Here is a 17,886-nt window from a genome sequence, read left to right on the forward strand (position 1 = left end):
AGGGCACGGGGAGGGAGGTGGGCGCTGACTGCACACGGCACTGACCGTGCGACACACACACACACACACACGTACAGCCAGGGCACGGGGAGGGAGGTGGGCGCTGACTGCACACGGCACTGACCGTGCGACACACACACACACACACGTACAGCCAGGGCACGGGGAGGGAGGTGGGCGCTGACTGCACACGGCACTGACCGTGCGACACACACACACACACACACACACGTACAGCCAGGGCACGGGGAGGGAGGTGGGCGCTGACTGCACACGGCACTGACCGTGCGACACACACACACACACGTACAGCCAGGGCACGGGGAGGGAGGTGGGCGCTGACTGCACACGGCACTGACCGTGCGACACACACACACACACACACACACGTACAGCCAGGGCACGGGGAGGGAGGTGGGCGCTGACTGCACACGGCACTGACCGTGCGACACACACACACACACGTACAGCCAGGGCACGGGGAGGGAGGTGGGCGCTGACTGCACACGGCACTGACCGTGCGAGCCGTGCGCTCCCTCCGCAGCCCGTCCCAGTGCCTCCCGGCAACGCTCGGGCCACAAGCCCAGTGAGCAAAGTGCGTGGTGCCGGGAGATTCTCTTGGTCAGGACAATCCCGTGGCCGACAGAGCAAGGGCTGCTCATGCAGCCACTCGCTAACCCAGGCTGCACATCCCTGTTCAGCGGACGCGCAAGGCTCCCCCAGCACACGGGGGTCTCTGTCTCTCACAGGGAGAGATGCCCAGCAAAATGCCACTTCTGGCTCTGGCATTTACTGCCCCTTGCAGCCGCCTGGCCGGCCAGGGCTGTGCAGCCCTGAGCCCTGGCAGCGTGGCTCAGAGCAGGCTGGCTGGGTCCTTGGCGATGGTCACCGGCAGGCACCAGCCGCAAGAGGAAAGGCAAAGGATGCGCGTGGGGGCAGGGCGCGCCGTCACCGGGGCCCCTTCAGTCCAGGCAGGCCCAGGGCCCGCGGCAGGAGGGCCCATCCCCGGAGATGGGCCCCGGTGCTAGTCCTGGGGTAGCGCTCGCGCCTTCCCCTCCTCTGCCAGCAGCTGCCCGGAGCCACTGCCTCCCCAGGCGGCCTGTCCTGAGCCCCAGCCGGGGCCCCCGCTGCTCTGACACCGATACCCGCGGGGAGCTCAGGTGATGCGTCGCTCGCTGCTCGGCCCAGCATGTCCGTGGGGGGCACATCCCCCCATCCTCTCCGGCTCTGCCCATGGCCCCCGCCGGGCCGGCGCCCCAACCCGCTCGGGTCTCAAGATTCTGTCCCTTCCCGCAGGAGCAGCCCTCTGCGGTGCCCGGCCCCGGAGTGCCCGTGTGACGTAAGTGCCCCTCCGGCCGCGCAGCTGGCTCTGGGCGCGACTCGCTGTCCCCTGCTGCTCGGGCCCCGGAGCCTGCAGGGAATCCCCCCGGGCTGCCAGAAGGGGAAAGGCACCTCTCCAGCTCCCTGGCTCTGCAGCTTCTCTGCTAGGGCAGGCACCCTGTGCCCGCTGGGCTCGGAGGGGAGCCGTGTCCTGCCAGACCCTTGCCCAGCGTTGCTCACACCGCTCTGTGCCGGAGCAGGGCCCAGCCGCCCAACGGGCCGAGCCGAGGCAGCCGAAGGGGGGGCTGTGCCAGCAAGGGGATGCAGCATGGGGGTGGTGGCGAGGCCGGGGGGAGCGAGTCGGGGTAACGAATAATCCTCTGGCGTGGCTGGGCCGCCCCCGGGACCCCCAGTGATGGTGCCTCCTGGAAGCTCTGCGGGGCCCTGGTGGAAGCGCAGGGGGCAGGGCTCAAGTGCAGCGCCTGACGCGTTTCTCTTCCTTCTCCCGCAGCTCCGCCCTGCCCCCGCAGACACAGCCAGCCCGGCGGGCACGGGCACGTGGGCACCGCGGGTGAGCCTGGGCCCTGGACAGCTCAGCTGCGCTCGGCACAGACGCCGCTTCATGCCCACCCCGGCACCTGGCAGCCCCGCCCCTCGGGCAGGCCAGGCCCCGCCCCACCCCTGGCCCGGGGCCGCAGGAGCCTGGCAGAGCTGCTCCACCCACACAGATCCGACCCCTCTGCCAGCTGACACCTGGGCTGTGAACCAGGGCACTGGACCGGCTCCTCCCCTGCACCCTGGGGCTCTGGGGCAGCTCCAGCGCCGGCTCCACCATGTAGCCTTGGGGCCTGAGTGACACCCCCCACGGGGGCAGGGCTCGGAGCCCCCCGGAGGACCCGCTCTGCCCTCACCTGGCTTCTGCCATTTCAAGCACACCCCCCGGGGCACCCTTGGGAGACCAAGCGAGAGCAGAGGGGCCAGAGCCAGGCCTGGCACATGGAGCGCGTCCGCCTGGGAGCCGGGGGCTCGGGCTGCGTGTGGCCCCCAGACACCCCCTCTGGCAGGGGCACTGCCGCCTCCCCGCCAGGCGATGGGAGCTGCCGGGGCCGGCTCTGGCGGGGCGCCTGGCTGGGGCCCTCGGCCATGTCCTGAGGCAGCCCTGGGCGGAGCCGGATGGAGCAGCCCCTGAGCAGCGCCCGTGGCCGGCGCTGAACCGCGCTGTAAATACACACGCTGAACCCATTAAAGCTGCTGAGCACACGAGCAGAGCCACGGCTGTTTATTGGGCCCGGCAGGGAGGGGCAGAGCGGGCTGGGGCCTGGGCAGCCTGCTCTGGGGCGGGGGAGAAGCAGGATTAACCCTTCCCACGCCCGTCGGGGACTGGCCGGGCAGGGCTCTGCTGCGTGGGCAGCGAACGGAGGGGGCAGGGCTGGTACAAGCCCGGGGCAGAGCCTTTCCCACCCAGCCCGGGGGCTCCCTGCTGCAGCCCTGCGGCTCCGGCCCCCAGTGCTGAGGGGCAAGGCCCCCCCCAGCCCAGTGGGGTGCAGAGATCCGGGTTTCTGCTGCACTAGGGGTGAGCTCTGGCCCCCCGCCCGCCCCATGGGTGCAGCTGGCCGGGGAGCAGCGGGACGGCGCCGAAGGCTCGGGCGTAGCAGGAAGGGAGGGGGCTGGGCCCAGCAGGAGGACCCCGACGGCATCAGCTGAGGTGCGGCTCCGGACCCGGCTCCGGCACTTTGGCAGGGGGTGGAGGCGGCGCTCGCAGCTGCAGAGAGAGGTTGATTACAGACGACCCGCTCCCCGGGCCTGCTCCATGCCAGGGGCGGCCCACGCCCGGAGCTGGGACACCCCAGAGGAGAAGCTGCTCCAGGCCAAGGTGCAATTATGGGGACATCTCCCAGCTTCCGGACAGGGACCCCGCACGGGCCGGCGGGAGGGGCCAGGCAGGGATCCACCGGGGCCGGTGAGAGGAGAGGGCAGGGCAGGGCAGGGATCCCCCGGGGCCGGTGAGAGGAGAGGGCAGGGCAGGGCAGGGATCCCCCGGGGCCGGTGAGAGGAGAGGGCAGGGCAGGGATCCCCCGGGGCCGGTGAGAGGAGAGGGCAGGGCAGGGATCCACCGGGGCTGGTGAGAGGAGAGGGCAGGGCAGGGCAGGGATCCCCCGGGGCCGGTGAGAGGAGAGGGCAGGGCAGGGATCCCCCGGGGACGGTGAGAGGAGAGGGCAGGGCAGGGCAGGGATCCCCCGGGGCCGGTGAGAGGGCAGGGCAGGGCGCAGGGATCCCCCGGGGCCGGTGAGAGGAGAGGGCAGGGCAGGGATCCACCGGGGCCGGTGAGAGGGCAGGGCAGGGCAGGGCGCAGGGATCCCCCGGGGCCGGTGAGAGGAGAGGGCAGGGCAGGGATCCACCGGGGCCGGTGAGAGGGCAGGGCAGGGCAGGGCGCAGGGATGCCCCGGGGCCGGTGAGAGGGCAGGGCAGGGCACAGGGATCCCCCGGGGCCGGTGAGAGGAGAGGGCAGGGCAGGGCGCAGGGATCCCCCGGGGCCGGTGAGAGGGCAGGGCAGGGCACAGGGATCCCCCGGGGCCGGTGAGAGGGCAGGGCAGGGCAGGGCGCAGGGATCCCCCGGGGCCGGTGAGAGGAGAGGGCAGGGCAGGGCGCAGGGATCCCCCGGGGCCGGTGAGAGGGCAGGGCAGGGCAGGGCACAGGGATCCCCCGGGGCCGGTGAGAGGGCAGGGCAGGGCAGGGCGCAGGGATGCCCCGGGGCCGGTGAGAGGGCAGGGCAGGGCGCAGGGATCCCGCGGGGCCGGTGAAAGGGCAGGGCAGGGCAGGGCAGGGCAGGGCAGGGCAGGGATCCCCCGGGGCCGGTGAGAGGGCAGGGCAGGGCAGGGCAGGGCAGGGCAGGGCAGGGCAGGGATCCCCCGGGGCCGGTGAGAGGGCAGGGCAGGGCGCAGGGATCCCCCGGGGCCGGTGAGAGGGCAGGGCAGGGCAGGGCGCAGGGATGCCCCGGGGCCGGTGAGAGGGCAGGGCAGGGCGCAGGGATCCCGCGGGGCCGGTGAGAGGGCAGGGCAGGGCGCAGGGATCCCCCGGGGCCGGTGAGAGGGCAGGGCAGGGCAGGGCAGGGCAGGGATCCCCCGGGGCCGGTGAGAGGGCAGGGCAGGGCAGGGCAGGGCAGGGCAGGGCAGGGCAGGGATCCCCCGGGGCCGGTGAGAGGGCAGGGCAGGGCAGGGCAGGGCAGGGATCCCCCGGGGCCGGTGAGAGGGCAGGGCAGGGCAGGGCAGGGCAGGGATCCCCCGGGGCCGGTGAGAGGGCAGGGCAGGGCAGGGCAGGGCAGGGCAGGGCAGGGCAGGGCAGGGATCCCCCGGGGCCGGTGAGAGGGCAGGGCAGGGCGCAGGGATCCCCCGGGGCTGGCCAGAGGCTCATTCCGCACCAAGCCCAGCAGAGAATCCCTGGCCACTGTCCCCGAGCCGCAGAGCCGCGGGGGTGCAGGTGGGCGCTGGCAGGGAGCAGGGCAGCCGGCGAGGAGAGCTGGACGTTCAGGAGGAGGACGGGGCGGCGCTGGGGAACCCAGGCAGGCTCACGGGCCCCGGAAGCATTTGGCTTCATCCCACATCGGCCCCGCGCCTGCGAAGGCTCCTTACCGGCCGGATGCGCGCGGCTCCCAGGTCCGGAGAGCTGGCGGCGCCGTCTGGCCTGCAGGCTGGGGACAGGCCACAGGGCTGCTCTCACACGCCTGCACAGAGCCCCTCTCCAGGCCCCCCCCCCCCCGGCTGGGAGGCTGCAGCCCAACAAACCAGCCTTGTCGGGAGACTCCGGGAGAGGGCTGGAGCCCGGCAGCCTTGGGCCCGTCACGCCAAAGGGCCTGGCTCAAGCCGGCCCCCCGAGCGGCACTCACCTCCCAGGAGCCCTTCCGCAGGGGAGGGGGTGCCTAGCCTGGCCCCGGGCTCAAGCACTGGTGGGGAGAAGCCTGGAGGAGACGGTGATGGGAGCTCCTGGAAACAATAGCACAGGCAGCCTGCGGTGAAAGCACCTTGGGGCTCCCCCCATGTTAACTACGGCCCCCGGCCACGGCCCCCCCGCTCCCCCACCTTATGGCCCCCCCCCGCTCCCCCACCTTACGGCCCCCGGCCACGGCCCCCCCCGCTCCCCCACCTTACGGCCCCCAGCCCCCCCCGCTCCCCCACCTTACGGCCCCCGGCCACGGCCCCCCCCGCTCCCCCACCTTATGGCCCCCAGCCCCCCCCGCTCCCCCACCTTACGGCCCCCGGCCACGGCCCCCCCCGCTCCCCCACCTTATGGCCCCCAGCCCCCCCCGCTCCCCCACCTTACGGCCCCCCCCCGCTCCCCCACCTTATGGCCCCCAGCCCCCCCCGCTCCCCCACCTTACGGCCCCCCCCCGCTCCCCCACCTTATGGCCCCCAGCCCCCCCCAGCTCCCCCACCTTACGGCCCCCGGCCACGGCCCCCCCCGCTCCCCCACCTTATGGCCCCCAGCCCCCCCGCTCCCCCACCTTATGGCCCCCAGCCCCCCCCAGCTCCCCCACCTTATGGCCCCCGGCCACGGCCCCCCCCGCTCCCCCACCTTACGGCCCCCGGCCACGGCCCCCCCCCGCTCCCCCACCTTATGGCCCCCAGCCCCCCCCAGCTCCCCCACCTTACGGCCCCCGGCCACGGCCCCCCCCCGCTCCCTCACCTTACGGCACCCGGCCACGGCCCCCCCCCCCGCTCCCCAGGGGGGCAGGCCGGGCCGGGGAGACGCCCTGGGGGGGGGGGGGGGGGCAGACCTTGCTCCAGACGGTAGAGCCAGGGGCACTGAACCCTCCTGGAGCCTGGGGGCACCGCAGGCCCGTAGAGCTGGTTGGCAGCAGCGGGGGCCCAGGAGCCTCGTGCGCTCCCAGCTGTCCTGGGGCCCTGGAGGGGGCACGCGGGCCCCGAGACCCACCTGCCCAGCCGCTCCTCTGGCCTCAGTCAGGTCCTCCACCACCAGGGACGGGAAGACCCCGACGCGCCCATTGAAGTCCCCTCTCCAGAACCCGTCGTCCACGTCCCCCTGCTCTCGGGGCAGCACCCGGATGAGGGCTCCCTCGGGGAAGCTCAGCTCCTCCGCACTCTGCCCCTCGTAGTCGTAGAGGGCACGCACCAGCCAGGCTGCAGCAGCCAGAGAGGGGCCCCAGCTCAGCATGGCCAGCCCCACGGGACGGGCGGAGCCTGCTGTGACACTGGGGACACTGAGGCAGCGGTGCCAAGGCCCCAGCACACGTCCAGCCACGGACAGCCCCACGGGACAGGCGGAGCCTGCTGTGACACTGGGGACACTGAGGCAGCGGTGCCAAGGCCCAGGCACACGTCCAGCCACAGACAGCCCCACGGGACGGGCGGAGCCTGCTGTGACACTGGGGACACTGAGGCAGCGGTGCCAAGGCCCAGGCACACGTCCAGCCACGGACAGCCCCACGGGACGGGCGGAGCCTGCTGTGACACTGGGGACACTGAGGCAGCAGTGCCAAGGCCCCGGCACACGTCCAGCCACGGACAGCCCCACGGGATGGGCAGAGCCTGCTGTGACACTGGGGACACTGAGGCAGCGGTGCCAAGGCCCAGGCACACGTCCAGCCACGGACAGCCCCACGGGACGGGCGGAGCCTGCTGTGACACTGGGGACACTGAGGCAGCGGTGCCAAGGCCCAGGCACACGTCCAGCCACGGACAGCCCCACGGGATGGGCGGAGCCTGCTGTGACACTGGGGACACTGAGGCAGCGGTGCCAAGGCCCAGGCACACGTCCAGCCACGGACAGCCCCACGGGACGGGCAGAGCCTGCTGTGACACTGGGGACACTGAGGCAGCGGTGCCAAGGCCCCGGCACACGTCCAGCCACGGACAGCCCCACGGGATGGGCGGAGCCTGCTGTGACACTGGGGACACTGAGGCAGCGGTGCCAAGGCCCAGGCACACGTCCAGCCACGGACAGCCCCACGGGACGGGCAGAGCCTGCTGTGACACTGGGGACACTGAGGCAGCGGTGCCAAGGCCCCGGCACACGTCCAGCCACGGACAGCCCCACGGGACGGGCAGAGCCTGCTGTGACACTGGGGACACTGAGGCAGCGGTGCCAAGGCCCAGGCACACGTCCAGCCACGGACAGCCCCACGGGATGGGCGGAGCCTGCTGTGACACTGGGGACACTGAGGCAGCGGTGCCAAGGCCCCGGCACACGTGGCAGACGCTTGAGGCCTTTTCAGAGGTGCCGGGAGCCCGTTGGCCCGAGCTGGGGGTGCCCAGCACTCTGGGGGCCGGGCCCTGGGAGTCAGGTAGCACCGACCTCGCAGTCCTAGCCCTGGGGCCGAGCCACCGGCCAGTTGCTGCTGGTCTCCGGTTACCCAGGGACAGAGCCCGGGTCCCCCCCGCAGACCTGCCCCACCGTCCCTGGGGCTCGCCACGCACCTCCTGGCTCCAGCACCAGGTCCATGGTCATGATGCTACTGAGCTCCCGTTCCAGGGCCGGCTCGGAGGGGCTGCTCCAGGCCCTGCGCTCGCTCCCTGGGGCGCCGAGGAACAGCAGGTACTTCTCGGGCACGTAGCCCACCTGCCCCGCCTCGTTCCGAGCCTGCAGACGCCCGGGGCAGGAGACGCTGAGTTAGCAGCCAGCTCCTGGGCCAGGCGGGACTCAGCACGAGAGCCCCAGGCAGCCGCCCCCGGCCATGGGCCAGCGCCAGGAGGGAGCCTGCGCCCACAGCCCCTTGCCCAGCCCCCTCCGCGGGCCCTCCTCTGCCCCGCGCCCACCTTGACCCATTCTTCCACATCGCCGTCCTCCAGCACCTCCAGCTCCTCGCCCTGGCGGATGGACAGCTCGTCCGACTGGCAGGCCTGCACGGGGCACAAAAGCCGGGGCACAAGTCGGAGCAGCCCCCAGCTGCCAGCCCCCTGCCCGGGGCACAGCCTGCAGCCAGCGGGCACTGCCCCAGCTCGGGCACAGGCTCCGACGCTCGGCACCCAGAGAGCACCGCAGGCCTGGGCCTCACCTGGTACCCGAAGAACACCCTGCAGGCGGACGGGTAGGTGCGGGCAGCGCCCGGGCAGGAGCTGGCATCCTCAAAGAGCTCCTCGCTGTCGTCATAGTCCTCAAACTCGGCCAGATCGAACTCCTCCGCCTGGCGGCACAGCCAGCATGAGCATCCCGCCCGCCCGCCCGCAGCTCCCTCCCAGCCCACCAACGGCGGCCCTTCCCCGCCCGCCCGCAGCCCTTCCCCGCCCGCCCGGCCGCCGGCAGCCCCCTCCCAGCCCACCACTGGCGGCCCTTCCCCGCCCGCCTGCAGCCCTTCCCCGCCCACCGCCGGCGGCCCTTCCCCGCCTGCCCGCAGCCCTTCCCCGCCCGCCCGCAGCCCTTCCCCGCCCGCCCGCAGCCCTTCCCCGCCCGCCCGCCCCCTCCCAGCCCACCGCCGGCGGCCCTTCCCCGCCCGCCTGCAGCCCTTCCCCGCCCGCCCGCAGCCCTTCCCCGCCCACCCGCCCCCTCCCAGCCCACCGCTGGCGGCCCTTCCCCGCCCGCCCCACCGCCGGCAGCCCCTCCCCCCACCTGCCCCGCCCCATAGAGCCCAGTCCACCCCGGAGCAGACGCTTCCCGCCAATGGCGCCGGGGGGGCGGGGCGGCTCTCACCGTGGGGGTGGACTCCTTGTCCGACTTGCGGGCCTCGCTCAGCCGCCGCTCCTGCTCCAGCTCCTGCAGCACCTGCCCCATGGCGCCCGCCAGCCACGTGTCCACGGCCAGGCCGGCCTGGCGCAGCAAGTCCAGCCGGGCCTCGGCCTTCACTCTGCTGACCTGGGGCGCAGGGAGACCCGGCACCCTCAGCCCGGCTGGGCCCTGGGGCTGGGCGAGGGGCCGCAGGCCGGGGGGCTGAGCCACGTTTTAGGCAACTCCACTTCCGTCTTCAAGGAAGATGCCTGCCCCCGCCTGCAGTCCCCTCTCCCTCCCGCCCCCGCCCCCGCCGGCCCCCCCGCCGGCCCCCGAACTCCTCCCCCGCCCCGCCGGCCCCCAAACTCCTCCCCCGCCCCTCCCGCCCCCACCCCGCCGGCCCCCGAACTCCTCCCCTGCCCCTCCCGCCCCCGCCCCGCCGGCCTCCAAACTCCTCCCCCGCCCCGCCGGCCCCCAAACTCCTCCCCCACCCCTCCCGCCCCCACCCCGCCAGCCCCCAAACTCCTCCCCCGCCCCTCCTGCCCCCGCCCCGCCGGCCCCCAAACTCCTCCCCCGCCCCTCCCGCCCCCACCCCGCCGGCCCCCAAACTCCTCCCCCGCCCCTCCCGCCCGCCCCCAAACTCCTCCCCCGCCCCGCCGGCCCCCAAACTCCTCCCCCGCCCCTCCCGCCCCCACCCCGCCGGTCCCCGAACTCCTCCCCCGCTCCTCCCGCCCACCCCGCCAGTCCCCAAACTCCTCCCCCGCCCCTCCCGCCCGCCCCCAAACTCCTCCCCCGCCCCTCCCGCCCTGCCCCTCCGCCCCCAACCCTTGAATTCCTCCCCTGCCCCTCTGGCCCCCTGCTGGGCTCTGACCCCCGTTCCCAGCCTCCTTGGCCATTTTCCGGGGTTCTGCCCCAGGAAGGACTCGGGGCAGGGCTCCAGCCTGAGCCGGGGGGGGGCAGACGGGATGGTCCCTGTGGCACAGTGGGGGCCGCGCGCGGTGTCACCCGGCGGTCCTGCGCGACTCCCTTCACTGCGTGTTGGCCCAGACACCTGGGCAGGTAACGCCCGTCGCCAGAGGGAGAGACGGGGCGGGAGGCGGGGGCGGGGGCGGGAGGATACTGTGAAGCCCCCCCCCCCCGAGGACTAAGGCCCTGCCCTGTGCGCTGCCCGCGTGGAGCCGCATCTCCGAGAAGCCCTTCCACTCGACTGGTCGGCGGAGCCCCCCTGGCCGCGCCGGGGGAAGGACTGTGCGGCACGGGCGGGGCTGGCAGAGCCAGGCAGACGCTTGGCCCAGGCCCAGCAGGACCCAGAGCCCAGCCTGGCTGGGCTGCAGCGTTATTGGCAGCGCTGGGCGTCCCTTCCCCGCCGCCACCGAGCGCGTCCCCCCGGCCGGGCACACACGGTAAACCCGGGAGCCAGAGGGATGCTCAGACCCATGGACTTGCCCCCTGCCTCCCAGACCCACCTCTGCTTTCCGGATGCTCTCGCTCGCTTCTTCCATCCTCCTCTCCACGCTGGGCACCTCTGCCTCGGGTGCCTGCTTCCGCCTGGCTTCCAGTCTCTGCAGAACCTGCACAGCGCGCGCTGTCAGCACAGATTCCCGCGCCACCCAGCTGAGCGGCTAGGGGGTGCTTCTCCTAGTGGTGCGCAAGGGCACGCGCCTCAGTGCGCATAACAAAATGCATTCCGCACACGGGTGGAAAAGCTGCACGCACAGGCCAGAGAGCGCCCCAGTGCTGCCTGGGGCTGCAGCTCGGCCGAGACCCCACAGCCCCCAGAACCCCCCCCCGCAGATAGAACAGAACCACGGGGGGAGCCCTGCCTTGCTCCCAGCCATCCCCCCCGCAAGCCCTCCCGCGCCAGGGCTCCTGCCTGGGCACTCACCTGCTCGCCATGAGTCTTTATTTTGTAGTCTCTGGCTGCCCGGGTGGCCCAGCGCCGCGCCTCCTTCTCCAGCCCGCTCTCCGCGGCGCTGCCCTTCCCGGCCTCCAGGAGGCGCACCTAGGAGGGGGCACAGGTCAGACCGTGCGCCGGGGCCCGGGGCCCGCTGCTGCGTGAGCCCGGCCTCAGCCATACCTGGTCAGCGCCCGCCGGCTGGAAGGGCTGCTCCGGCGGGGCGGCGAAGGCAGCGTTGTCCTGCAGGAACAACAGGAGGCCCTGCTCTCGGCACACCTGCGGCAGCAACAGGGCGGGGTGAGGGGAGGCCCAAGGCCCTCGGAGGGGCAGGCAGCCGAGGGGTGCAGGGCACAGCAAAGCAGGGCCAAGCCCGTTACCCGAGACGAGGCCTCCAGGACCCCCCGGAAGCGCTCCTGCGCGGCGTGGCAGGCCTCCAGCTCCGTCCGGCTCAGCAGGGTCAGGTGCTCCCGGAGCCGGTCGTACAGGTCACCGTCCAGGGTCTGGGAAAACCCAAACCGGCATCATGGGGGGCAGGGCTGGGGGGGCTCCGCGGGACCCCCCCGAGATCCGCCGTGCTCAGTACACAAGAGCGCCCCTGCTGCCAGCGAGGTGCTGGGAGGGGGCAGGCTAGCGACGGCCTTCCCCCCAAGCGGCTGTGCAGCACTTGAGCCTGTGGGGGTCACCCCGCTCCTGGCCTCCCCGCTGGGGGGCGCTGGCTGGAGGAGTTCCTGCCTCCCCCCCAGGATGCGCTGTGGGGCACGGCAGGGCTGGGGATTCTCTCCCCCACCTCCAGCCTCATGCCAATGGCACAGCCCTGCCCGTGCGGCTACCCACTGCCGCCACCTCGGATTCCTTCCCTCCACAACCCCAGCAGCTCTGCCCTGCCTGACCTGCAGGAGAGCAGCGGGCGCTGCCCCCGGTCGGAGCAGGGGGGTCCGCCCAGCAAACCCCCCCGCGCCCAGACCCACGGCTCCGAGCACCCCCGGCACCTCTGGACAGGGACGCCCCCCCGGCACCTCTGGACAGGGACACCCCCCCCGGCCCAGGCACGGCTCGGAGCCCCCCCGGCACCTCTGGACAGGGACGCCCCCCCGGCACCTCTGGACAGGGACACCCCCCCCGGCCCAGGCACGGCTCGGAGCCCCCCCGGCACCTCTGGACAGGGACGCCCCCCCGGCCCAGGCATGGCTCGGAGCCCCCCCGGCACCTCTGGACAGGGACACCCCCCCCCCGGCCCGGCACGGCTCGGAGCCCCCCCGGCACCTCTGGACAGGGACGCCCCCCCGGCCCAGGCATGGCTCGGAGCCCCCCGGCATCTCTGGACAGGGACGCCCCCCCGGCCCAGGCATGGCTCGGAGCCCACCCCCCCGGCACCTCCAGACGGGGACACCCCCCCTGCCCAGGCACGGCTTGGAGCCCCCCCTCCGGCACCTCCAGACAGGGACACCCCTGTGACGTAGTGGGGGGGGGGTCTGCCTACTCTAGTGGCCCTGGTCACCAGTCACTGTGGGCGACCCCTACTGGCCGGTGTCTGTAGCACTGCCTGGGGGGGGTTGCCCAGAGCACAAGCACATAGGCAATGGCCAGGGGAAGGGGTGTGAACAAGGGAAGGGGGGCTGCCTGGGGGGAGGGGTGGCCGGGGGCAGTCGGGGCTGGGCACACATGAAGAGAAGGGACATCGGGGGCTGGGGGTTCGGGGCCCTGTGCCCCCCCCAGGGGTCGGGCGCTGCCGCCCCCCCCAATGCCCACACGGATCCCGGAGCAGCGATAACCCGGGACCTACGGGCCGGCGGAGCCGCGGACGGGGTGCAGGGCCGGGCCCGACGCGACCTCACAACCCCCCACTGCCCAGGCACGGCCGGCGGGGACGCCCCCCAGGGGGCTGGCGCCTTGGAACCAGGCCCGGGAGCCCACCCCCAGGCAGGGCGCCGCTACCTCCATGACGGCGGGCAGCTCGGCGTGGTAGTAGTGCCCCAGGTGGGCGTTGGCAGCGCCCAGCGCCAGCAAGTACTCGTTCCGCGCCACCGCCAGCTGCTGCGCGCACTCGGCCAGCTGCACCGAAAACTGGGGGGGGACAGGCTGGGCAGCGGCAGGGCAGGGCAGGGCCGGCTGCCCTGCGCCTCTGCCGGGCTCCGGATCAGCCCCCTCCCCTCCCCTCCCCCATCGGCCCTCCCAACCGTCAGCCTCCTCCCCATCAGTCCTCCCCCTCCCCATCAGCAGCCCCCTCCCCTCCCCAATCGGCCCTCCCAACCGTCAGCCTCCTCCCAATCAGTCCTCCCCTCCCCCCCCTCAGCAGCCCCCTCCCCCAATTAGCCCCCCTCTCCCAATCGGCCCTTCCAACCATCAGCCTCCTCCCAATCAGTCCTCCCCCCCCTCAGCAGCCCCCTCCCCCTCCCCCAATCGGCCCTCCCAACCGTCAGCCTCCTCCCAATCAGTCCTCCCCCCCCCCAGCAGCCCCCTCCCCCAATTAGCCCCCCTCTCCCAATCGGCCCTCCCAACCATCAGCCTCCTCCCAATCAGTCCTCCCTCCCCTCAGCAGCCCCCTCCCCTCCCCAATCGGCCCTCCCAACCATCAGCCTCCTCCCAATCAGTCCTCCCTACCCTCAGCAGCCCCCTCCCCTCCCCAATCGGCCCTCCCAACCATCAGCCTCCTCCCAATCAGTCCTCCCTCCCCTCAGCAGCCCCCTCCCCCAATCGGCCCTCCCAACCGCCAGCCTCCTCCCAATCAGTCCTCCCCTCCCCCCCCTCAGCAGCCCCCTCCCCCAATTAGCCCCTCTCTCCCAATCGGCCCTCCCAACCGTCAGCCTCCTCCCAATCAGTCCTCCCCTCCCCCTCCCCCTCAGCAGCCCCCTCCCCCAATCAGCCCCCCTCCCCCATCGGCCCTCCCAACCCGTCAGCCCCCTCCCAATCAGCCCTTGCCCCTCCCCATCATCAGCCCTTGCCCCTCCCCATCAGTCCCCCTCCCCCGATCAGCACCCCTAATCAGCCCTCTCCCTCCCTCCATCAGCCCTCCCCCTCCCCCGATCAGCCCCCCTAATCAGCCCTTCCCCAAAGGGCCCCAGGTTCCCCAGCAGCCCCCAGGATGAGCCATGTCTCCCACTGACCTTGGTGCTGAGCTTCTGCAGACTGGCCTTGGTGTGGAATATGCCGTGGTCGCTCTTCCGCAGCCTGAGGAGGGGCAGGCCGGTCAGGGATCAGTGCGCCGGCCCCAGGCCCCCCGCCCGGCCCGGCCCGGGCCGGGCCCCCAACGCCCCAGGCCCCCCGCCCAGCCCGGGCCGGGCCCCCAACGCCCCAGGCCCCCCGCCCGGCCCGGGCCGGGCCCCCAACGCCCCAGGCCGCCTCCTCACCGGGCCTCCACGTCAGCCGCCTTCTCCTTGGCCACCTCGCAGCCCCGCTGCAGATGCACATAGCGCTTCTTGGCCTTGCCCACCTCCTTGGCCGTCTCCAGCAGCTCGGCCTGCCCCCGCTGCAGCTGCTCCGTGCTCTGGGCAGAGAGGGGCGTGAGCCCCATCCGCAGCCCCGCCTGCCTGGGGCACCGCCAGCCCCACCAGCCCCGCCAGCCTGGGGCACCGCCAGCCCCACCAGCCCCGCCTGCCTGGGGCACCGCCAGCCCCACCAGCCCCCGCCTGCCTGGGGCACCGCCAGCCCCACCAGCCCCCGCCTGCCTGGGGCACCGCCAGCCCCGCCGGCCCCGCCAGCCCCGCCTGCCTCCACCTGCCTGGGGCACCGCCAGCCCCACCAGCCCTGCCAGCCCCCGCCAGCCCCCGCCTGCCTGGGGCACCGCCAGCCCCGCCAGCCCCCGCCAGCCCCCGCCTGCCTGGGGCACCGCCAGCCCCGCCAGCCCCCGCCAGCCCCCGCCTGCCTGGGGCACCGCCAGCCCCACCAGCCCCCGCCTGCCTGGGGCACCGCCAGCCCCACCAGCCCTCGCCTGCCTGGGGCACCGCCAGCCCCACCAGCCCTCGCCTGCCTGGGGCACCGCCAGCCCCACCTGCCTGGGGCACCGCCAGCCCCGCCAGTCCCCGCCTGCCTGGGGCACCGCCAGCCCCACCAGCCCCGCCAGCCCCCGCCTGCCTGGGGCACCGCCAGCCCCACCAGCCCTCGCCTGCCTGGGGCACCGCCAGCCCCGCCTGCCTGGGGCACCGCCAGCCCCCGCCTGCCTGGGGCACCGCCAGCCCCACCAGCCCCGCCAGCCCCCGCCTGCCTGGGGCACCGCCAGCCCCGCCAGCCCCCGCCTGCCTGGGGCACCGCCAGCCCTACCAGCCCCCGCCTGCCTGGGGCACTGTGACGTAGTGGGGGTACCTGGCCGGTTCTATGCTGCTGGCTCTGGGGTAACCCCCACTGGCTGCCGTGGGTACCACGACCCAGCAAAACAGGATGAGTCACTATGCAAACCAGTGGCCAGACACCCCCCATGGAGAGGAACAAAGGAAGGTGGAATGCTGCCTTGGCTGGGGGGCAGGGCTGGAAGTGAGGGAGTTGGTTGCTGGCTGTCGGAGGGCATGGAGGAGAGCCTAGGAGAAGGGGCTGGAGTTTAGGGGCCCAGTCTCCCCCATCTCAAGGGGGCCTGAGGCATCCTAGCCCAGTTCCTGTAACCAGATTACATCTGTGCTGCGCTGTGCTGGAGGAGCAATAAACCACCCTCAATTCCACTGGCTGGTGCAGTCTGTTTGTGCCATTTCGGGGTGCAGGAGACGGGGAACCCCATCGCGCCGTCACACTGGTGTCAGGAGCGGGATGCACTGCATCCCGTGGATGGAGCTTCCAGCGGCAAGCGACAAGGCGCAGTAGAAGCAAGAGCCCTGGAGCCAGGCGTGCTGGAGACAGAGCGAAGCGGTTCCTGGGAATCGTGGGGCGCTGCAGCACTAGACTGGTGAGTCTGCACCGAGGGGCCCAGCGGGCAGATGGCCTACGCCCGACTCTTGAAGGCAGAGCTGGTGGGGCTGTGCAGAGAGAGGGGCTTGCCTGTGCAGAAAGCAACCAAGGCCCAGCTGATTGCCCAGCTGGAAGATAATGACCAGCCACAGGGCCAGGATCTTGTCCCCAGGGGAAGCAGCCAGACCCCCCCTGAGAGTGTGTCAGGCTCAGAGAGGGGGAGGAGCGCTGGAACCCAACGGAGAGAGGAGACAGCGTCTCCCGGGAGGCCTGCAAGCCGTAGCCCATCTAGGGCAGGGGCCAGCCCAGCGGAGCTGCGGCGCCTGGAGATCCAGCTGCGGATCAGGGAATTGGAAGTAGAGGACCGAGAGAAGGACCGCCAAGATCGAGAGAAGGCGCGCCAAGATCGAGAGAGGCAGCGGCAGCATGAGCTGGCCATGGCAGAGCGGAGAACCGGCGGGGCACCGGCTGCGCCAAATGCGGATGGGCCCCAGGGTCCCAGGACTGCCAGACGCTTGGAGAGGCTCGTGGTGGCCCAGTTGAAGGACGTGGGTGACATAGACGGGTTCCTCAGCTACTTTGAGAGGGCCTGTGGACTGCAACGGGTTCCCCCAGCTGACTGGCTGCAGGAGCTCATCCCCGCACTGAGCCAGGAGGCGGCCGGAGTGCTCAGTCAGCTGGAGGACCTACAGCCAGGGGATTACAACCGAGTCAAGGAGGCCCTGCTGCACAAGTTCGGGCTGACCCCCGAGATGTACAGGAAGAAGTTCCGGGAGGTACAGAAAGGGCCACGGGAGACCTATGTGGACCTGGCCTCCCGCCTGGCGCAATACTGCCGCAAGTGGGTGTCTGGAGTCGGAGCCCAGACCACAGAGGAGCTGCTCAAGCTGGTCATGATGGAGCAGTTCTATGAAGCGTGCCCACCCAAACTGAGGCTGTGGCTCAAGGACCGGAGACCAGAGAACCCCCAGGAGGCCGGGAGACTGGCGGATGAGTTCACGGAGAGCCGGTCCGGGTGTGAACGGGAGTCCCGGAGAGAGAGGGAACCGCGCAGAGACCGGATCTCGGCTGAGCGACGGAGGGAGTCAACTACGGGGCGAGACCAAGGAACAGGTCGTCTGCGCCCCAGAGAACCAGCCAGGCCCTGGACAGAGACAGCCCAAAGCCTAACTTGCCAGCGCTGTGGGCAAAAAGGCCACAAGAGGGCTCAGTGCACCAGGTCCCAGGACCGGGGACTTTCCAGGGTTAACTGGCTGGGGCGGGAGGAAGGGCAGGCTGCCCCAGAGGCAGGGGCTGGCAGGCAAACCTCAGCTCAGAGAGAGGGGAAGGATGCTCAGTGCACCTCCCCTGGGAGGTCTGATTCTCAGGAGGCGGATTTCTCCGTGTACCGGGTGGGGGCAGGACGGCCCCTGCGGAGCGAGTGCCTCATACCCCTGGAGGTGGATGGTAGGAAGGTGACGGGCTTCTGGGACACGGGGGCGGAGGTGACTCTGGCCCGATCCGACATAGTGGCCCCGGAGCGGATACTACCCCACGCGCAGCTGACCCTGAAGGGCATAGATGGGTCCCCGTTTAAGGTGCCTGTAGCCCGGGTGCATCTGAAATGGGGGGCGAAGGAAGGCCTCAAGGAAGTGGGGGTGCACCCGCACTTGCCCACCGAGGTGCTGATGGGGAATGACCTAGAGGAGTGGCCCCATGAATCCTAGCGGGCTCTAGTCACTACCCGGAGCCAGAGCCAGCGGGGGGCTGACAACGTGGGTCTAGGGAAGGACTCCTGGCAGCGTCCTCAGGGTCCCATCCCAGTGGACACGGGGTCCAGCCAGGCTGGGACTCCGGACCTAGGCAGAGGTGGGGGACAGGTCCCGATCCCTGCCTCAGCAGCTGAATTCCAGGCTGAGGTGCAGGCAGACCCCTCCTTGCAGAGGCTGAGGGACCAGGCTGGCCTCCGTGCAGCTCAGCCCCGGGGGAGAGGTGGCCAGGAGAGATTCCTGCGGGAGCGTGGGCTCCTGTTCCGTGAGTGGCTCCCCCCCAGGAAGGCGAGGGCATGGAGGGTCCAGCGGCAGCTGGTCGTCCCCCGAAAGTATCGCCTCAAGCTGCTGTATTTGGCCCACGATTCCCCCGTTGGGGGCCACCGGGGGATC

At 72.4% G+C, this 17,886-nt stretch overlaps 2 protein-coding genes across 5 annotated transcripts in view; one reads left to right on the forward strand and one right to left on the reverse strand.

Annotated features, from left to right (window-relative positions):
- RELL2 (RELT like 2) overlaps positions 1-1,972 on the forward strand; it is a 33,667-nt gene extending 31,695 nt beyond the window's left edge. For both annotated transcript variants that reach the window (XM_075900016.2, XM_089769612.1), the window contains 2 exons: positions 1,297-1,339; positions 1,832-1,972. In XM_075900016.2, coding sequence (XP_075756131.2) covers positions 1,297-1,338 — 42 coding nt within the window. In that variant the 3' untranslated portion in view covers position 1,339; positions 1,832-1,972. The remainder of the gene's footprint in view (positions 1-1,296; positions 1,340-1,831) is intronic.
- Positions 1,973-2,246: 274 nt separating this feature from the next.
- The window catches only part of FCHSD1 (FCH and double SH3 domains 1), a 28,381-nt gene continuing 12,741 nt past the window's right edge, over positions 2,247-17,886 (reverse strand). For 2 of the 3 annotated variants that reach the window (XM_089769609.1, XM_089769608.1), the window contains 14 exons: positions 14,221-14,357; positions 13,978-14,041; positions 12,809-12,937; positions 11,251-11,373; positions 11,054-11,149; positions 10,862-10,978; positions 10,443-10,547; positions 8,962-9,123; positions 8,330-8,458; positions 8,091-8,174; positions 7,752-7,914; positions 6,250-6,455; positions 5,204-5,300; positions 2,247-3,082 (listed from right to left, as the gene is read on the reverse strand). In XM_089769609.1, the coding sequence (XP_089625735.1) occupies positions 2,247-3,082; positions 5,204-5,300; positions 6,250-6,455; positions 7,752-7,914; positions 8,091-8,174; positions 8,330-8,458; positions 8,962-9,123; positions 10,443-10,547; positions 10,862-10,978; positions 11,054-11,149; positions 11,251-11,373; positions 12,809-12,937; positions 13,978-14,041; positions 14,221-14,357 (2,448 nt within the window). Of the gene's footprint in view, positions 3,083-4,949; positions 5,009-5,203; positions 5,301-6,249; positions 6,456-7,751; positions 7,915-8,090; positions 8,175-8,329; positions 8,459-8,961; positions 9,124-10,442; positions 10,548-10,861; positions 10,979-11,053; positions 11,150-11,250; positions 11,374-12,808; positions 12,938-13,977; positions 14,042-14,220; positions 14,358-17,886 lie in introns of all 3 variants that reach the window. The other variant, XM_089769611.1, reaches the window with a different exon arrangement.

Source organism: Pelodiscus sinensis, chromosome 16 (genome assembly GCF_052426305.1).
Source record: "Pelodiscus sinensis isolate ZL-2025 chromosome 16, ASM5242630v1, whole genome shotgun sequence".
NCBI classification, from domain to species: domain Eukaryota; kingdom Metazoa; phylum Chordata; order Testudines; family Trionychidae; genus Pelodiscus; species Pelodiscus sinensis.